Source organism: Melanotaenia boesemani, chromosome 21 (assembly GCF_017639745.1).
Source record: "Melanotaenia boesemani isolate fMelBoe1 chromosome 21, fMelBoe1.pri, whole genome shotgun sequence".
Lineage (NCBI taxonomy): Eukaryota > Metazoa > Chordata > Actinopteri > Atheriniformes > Melanotaeniidae > Melanotaenia > Melanotaenia boesemani.
The window spans coordinates 15,602,760-15,608,263 of record NC_055702.1 but is presented as its reverse complement, the minus strand read 5'-3'; the positions used below and the strand labels follow the sequence as shown (position 1 = coordinate 15,608,263).

At 40.0% G+C, this 5,504-nt stretch overlaps 1 protein-coding gene across 1 annotated transcript; it reads right to left on the bottom strand.

Moving 5' to 3' along the window:
* Positions 1 to 890: 890 nt before the first annotated feature.
* Positions 891 to 5,504, bottom strand: nif3l1 (NIF3 NGG1 interacting factor 3-like 1 (S. cerevisiae)). The gene is made up of 7 exons (XM_041974954.1): positions 5,371 to 5,504; positions 3,796 to 4,415; positions 3,512 to 3,668; positions 3,177 to 3,300; positions 2,865 to 3,003; positions 1,422 to 1,505; positions 891 to 1,318 (listed from the first exon to the last, which is right to left on the bottom strand). The coding sequence occupies exons 2-7, from the start codon at positions 4,403 to 4,405 to the stop codon at positions 1,134 to 1,136; spliced, it is 1,299 nt and encodes a 432-aa protein (XP_041830888.1). The 5' UTR covers positions 4,406 to 4,415; positions 5,371 to 5,504; the 3' UTR covers positions 891 to 1,133.

The window sequence follows — 5,504 nt, the reverse complement described above, 5'->3', positions numbered from 1 at the left end:
ATCTCCTGCAGTCCCTCCTTGCCTGAGGGTCAGTAGGAAAAGGAAAACTAATAAACAAGGCCTCAAACCTACCTGCTTGCAGCCAATCCAGCCAACATAAAAGAGACAGCTGGAGTCGGTTTACACGAGCGAGGTACACACGTTATTCTAGTTGTTGTTTTCCTTCCCCATTTGTGTTTGTTGTTGAGGATAAAAGCAAGTGAAGACTGAGGGGAAGTGGAGGTGTGAACACCTTGCTGAGAGAAAGATAATTACCTTGATGGAGGCAGCGAGGTGTGTGATGTCTCTTAATGTTTTTACGAACAGACAGGTGTGTGACAGGCGCTGCAGCCACAAGACTCTGTAAAAGCCAATAATGAGGACTGTTACTTCTGCTCCAGAGCGGGGGCAGGCAGTGCCGTTAGCAGAGCATTAAGCATTACCACCAGCCTGCGCTTCGGCACGTATGTGCTAAATAGTTTGATGTCCGACCACGTTTGCTCACTGAGGTCTTAAGGTCAGCTTTTAAGATTTTAAGGCATCACAGTTCATTGTGTTGTCATGTGCCTTTAAATCCTCATGGCAGACTCAGAATCCTGCTTGAAAACTTCCATCAGAACGGGATATTTCAGATTATCCACAGCATGTTCATGATTGAACAAGCCTTTTTATCCGACCAGGATTACTTTTTATTTATTTATTTATTTCCAGTGCTCCACTGAAACAAATATTTCCTTTTAAGGAACATGCGTGGATACTTAAATTCCCTGTACAACACACTTAAAAGTTTAGGGTTGCTAGCTGACACACTATGTGTCATCCCTCAATAGATCCACTGCTTGTAACCACTACATGCATTCAGATTACACCCTTTATCTTCAGCAATCACTTCAGATTTAGTCTAATCCAACATTCACACAATCTATTTTTATCAACCAGGATCCATTTTTATTAAGTGCTTGCCAAACATACAGTGCATGTAAATAATGTACCAAGGTAGCACTTTGCATCATTGCACGCCTCTACAGCTGTAGATTACATAAAGAGCCTGCATGTGCAAGATCTGCAAGAGCTTTCATGCAAACATGTCATACACATCAGTTTGGATTAGTATCATCCAACAGACTAACAAGTTCAACTTCAAACTGAGTGGGTCAGACAACCTCCAGAGGGTCCCTGTCTGCCTTCGACACCACCACTGTTACGCTGTCAGGAAGAGTCGCAGCAAGCCTCTCCCTGAACACAGCCAGGAAACCTCGTTCACTGTTGCTGTGATCGCTGAGGATGACACTGGTTCCGTTTGCCACTGCATCCAGAACTTCGTGATGGGACATCTCCCCTGAAAGATGGATTTAATCACACAGGGAAAACATTTATCATATTGATAATAATGATAAAAATCATGATAAAATACAACTGTTTCAGTGGCTTCTCAATTTAACCTGTGATGTAGAGGTCTGCTTTGACTCCACTCAGCACCGAGGCTCCAGAACCAGCACAAACAGCCACCACGCACACAGACGACTCTAATAAAATATCAAAAACAGTAACTCACTCAGACATATTCATACATCTCATGGCCATTATAGAAATAAAAAAAAAGCCTATTTTGAATCTAAAATGCAGTAAAGCACCACATCCCATCCTCAGACTACAACAATTCTTCACAGGAAAGGTCCTTCACTGTCAGACTGGCCACATAAAGACAGGATCATCACACGTCTGCAGCTATTGAAAGCACTAACAAGGAGCTGTAAATAACTTGCAGTTATGGAAAATATTTGCCACACAATTATATACAGTCCAGTTTGTAAATAGCAAATTATACATATTGATATAAAACAACATACAATTAAAGGAAAATCATTGCCTTTATTTAATAAAATAATTTCTTTCACCTAAACTACAGCTTTACCTTTTTATTTCACAATCTCAGGTTTGACTTACTTCAAACACATGTAAGTTTGACGTATGGATGGCTTCGAGACTAGACACATTCACTGTGCTTCATCACACCATCACTAGCTTCAGCCTCAGGACTGGTTTCAGAACTAGCTACGATACAGATCTTTCTGTAAAGCAAAACTAAAATATTTTAGGCAGAAATAAAATCATTTCAGTAGAGGGGGTATTTAGGTAATTGGGCAACTTCTTTGTTATTAACCATAAGCTGTTTCTTTAGGCCAGCTACATACCAGATGTGTGGTGAGTAACGTGTTATAACAATGGCTCCACAAACTTTTTGCATGGTGATACAAATGGAAATTGTCATATATTCGAAAAGTTTTGAGCTTTCCATGATTATTAAAGCAAAGCCATGAAAGGTGGGCAGTTGAAATCTAAAGACAAGTGACATGCAATATAATTTATGTCTCTAACAGTTCGCCTACACACAGAAACACGGTGCACAGCTATGCATTTTTTTTTTTTTTTTGCTGTAACTGCTTTGATGACGCTTATCTTACACATACAAGTCCTGATGGTTCAAGGCTGCAGCACGGTTAAAGCCATGGCTAAGACTTGTTTCACACATCTGGTTTGCTCTAATCTGTCAACATGGAAGCTGAAATGAAAATCATGACGTTCTGCACACAACGCACCTGCCACACAGCTGATGTGAAGCTGGCTAAAGAATAATATTCATAAGCTGCTCCAGATAAGCTGTGCATCTGCCCTTAAAGTAAAAATGTTCACATTATCTACTGTCAGTAAAGGTTTTGGTTTTAATAGAATACTGAACTATAGTTTACATTACCTTTTTTTTTTTAACCTTTGGGGTTGTTTTAATTATTTTCCTGAGAACTTATATAATTAAGTATACAAGTTTAGATGATAACATAATAAAATGATCTGTTGTGTTTTTGTGCAGATTCACTGTCCCTCACCTAGAGTCTTCCCTGATCCCAGAGCCAGCCGGAGATGACTTAAACCCAAATGAGACTTCATCTTCTGGATGGCTGTTGCCACAGTTACCGGCTGGTCCAAAACACTGAGTCGGCCTTGGCCATGGCCTGGAAGAGGTGGCTGCAGAGTGGTGAGAGGTGGAAAGTCATTACAGAGTGACAATCAAGTTTCAAGTTCTGCTGTTGATCACTGCTGATGGTAACTTGATCCTATCTATCTTCCAGTGTATTAAAGCTGTGTCTTCTCATTGATCTTGAGTGTATTTTGGAGTATGTGAAGATTTAATTTGATACCTTCTCCAACTTGAGGATACTGAGCGACTGGCTGGGAGAGCTGTGTTGTAACAGAGTGTGGACACTCGGGGTCAGTGCTGAGTCACTGCAGGTTATGCTGACACGAACGCCACTGTTGTCTGCGCTATTGTTAAGAGAGAAGAACATCATTTCTCAATGCAAAAGCTTTTGCAAGGGTTATTTTTCTTTGTTTTTGTAGCGTCATTGCATGTGTATGTTAAAAAAAGTAAATCATTGTGAATTTTAGAAACTGTCTACTGTGATGTACAGCAATGTGTAAATCCAGATTTTTATATTTACATATACATAAATACGTGTTAGACCATGCACACAACCTGCTGCCTGAATATTGTAGGGTTGTTCCACCATCGCAAGCCTTCAGCTCCTCCATAACAGCATTAAGTTCCTCTGTGCTCCTGACCATGAACTCCAGTTTGTGATTGGGAGAGGCGCCACCAAAGGCTTGACTCAAAACAGACACCTGACCTCTGCCTGAAAATGAAAGAAAACAACGAGATGTAAAGAGTCAGTGGATCATTGTCACAACACTAGCCTATACTTTCATTAATATGAAAATACTGCTTGTGTTACACATTTTCCAGTCAGAAAAGCCTCTTACCAAGGCCCCCGACCAGCCAGTCGTTCACGCCTCCTTTAACACTATCCCATGATGTGTGAGGAGAGAAGATTGCTATCCCAGCCTCAACAGCCCGGATGGCTAATCGCTGCTTCCAGTCTTTCTGAACCAGTCGTTTGATTGGCCGAAACAATGGTGGGTGATATGAAATAATGAGGTCACAGCTGACAGCCACTGCTTCCTCCATGACGGTATCTGTGAGGTCGTTGGTCAGCAGTATGGTTGTAACTGGTCTACATTTGCTTGGCTCAACCAGCAAGCCGACGTTGTCCCACGATTCAGCAAGTGACAGAGGAGCCAGCTGCTCCAACACCTGCAGAATGTCTTTTAACTCCATCAAGCCAGTGTGGCAAGTAGAACTAGAAAGGCAGCGGGTGGAGGAGAGGTGAACTGATGGATAGTGAAGAGAGATTTGTCTGCTTTTCAGGGAGCTGTAGCTCTTACTGGGTAAAGGGAAAGATGGGAGAATGGATGATGCTGCTAAGGCTGAAGAACAAAGTGCAGTATGGGAGTTTAAATATTTACTGCTCCAGTATCTTCTATTTGTGAATGACAAAAAGGTCCAAAGGAGATTTCTGCATCCAGTCAGCATCAGTGGAGGTCTGCAGAATAAAAAGCAATATAAAACTGAACGGTATGCACTGGATATCTATCACAGATTAAATCTGAGTCTTGGGTCAACTTTCCTGCAAGTACTTAAAACATTAACTGAACTCATTTTAATTTTAATTTAATTAAACTGTTACAATTACCTGTCTTCTTGATTAATTAATAACTGTTTTCTTCTTCTGCTTGTTTTATCTGTCAGGTGTATGTTGAAGGTTTACTTTTACAAAGATAAACTATACTTATTCATTAAAGTTTTTTCTCTGATAAAACTTTAAATCACAGTTTAATTTCTCGTATGTGCTGTCTTTCACGTTAATTTTCATTTCACATTGTGTTTTTAGGATCTTTGTGGAATAAAATAAGCATACTGTGAAGGATACAATAGGGTTTTATTTACAAACATTTTAATTTACTTTTAGGACCTGTGGCAGATTACTACCAAAAGCTGAATCTGAACCCCTAAAACTTTGTCCTTGAAGTTGAGCAGAAAATTACAGAAAAATTGATTCTGATTAATCGAAATTAATAAGGTAGCTTTCTAAACAGGAAACATCTTAGAAACTCTCCTTGATCACACATAAACCAAGTCTTACACTGGCTATAAGGAGCTGAGAGATCTTATTCAAACTGATAGTGGCAAATTAGGATTAACTATTAGTTATAACCATTAGTCGCCAGTGTACCTTAACTTTATACGAACTTGTCATCATTAACTGTGATGTCTGAGCGCGATGCTTAGTGCTTAGTTAACTTTAAGGTACACTGCAGTTCAACTTAGACATGAATCCGACTGTTAGTCGATAACGATGAGCTACGACTACGCTGACAGTTCACTGACATGCGGCTAACAGCAGAGCTACCTGGCTAGCATTACCTATATGCTAACATAGCTACCATTAAAAACACGACATCAATGTATAAATATGTGCATGAATGAACATATCGTACCTTTGTTTGCCTCTTAAGGAACACAATTACTAAAGGTGAATAACTGAACACATTTTTGTCAAAGCCTGCACACTTACGCGGAACTCAGCTTTTCCCTTCCCGGCTTCCGTTAGTTTAAATAAAAGATACTACTA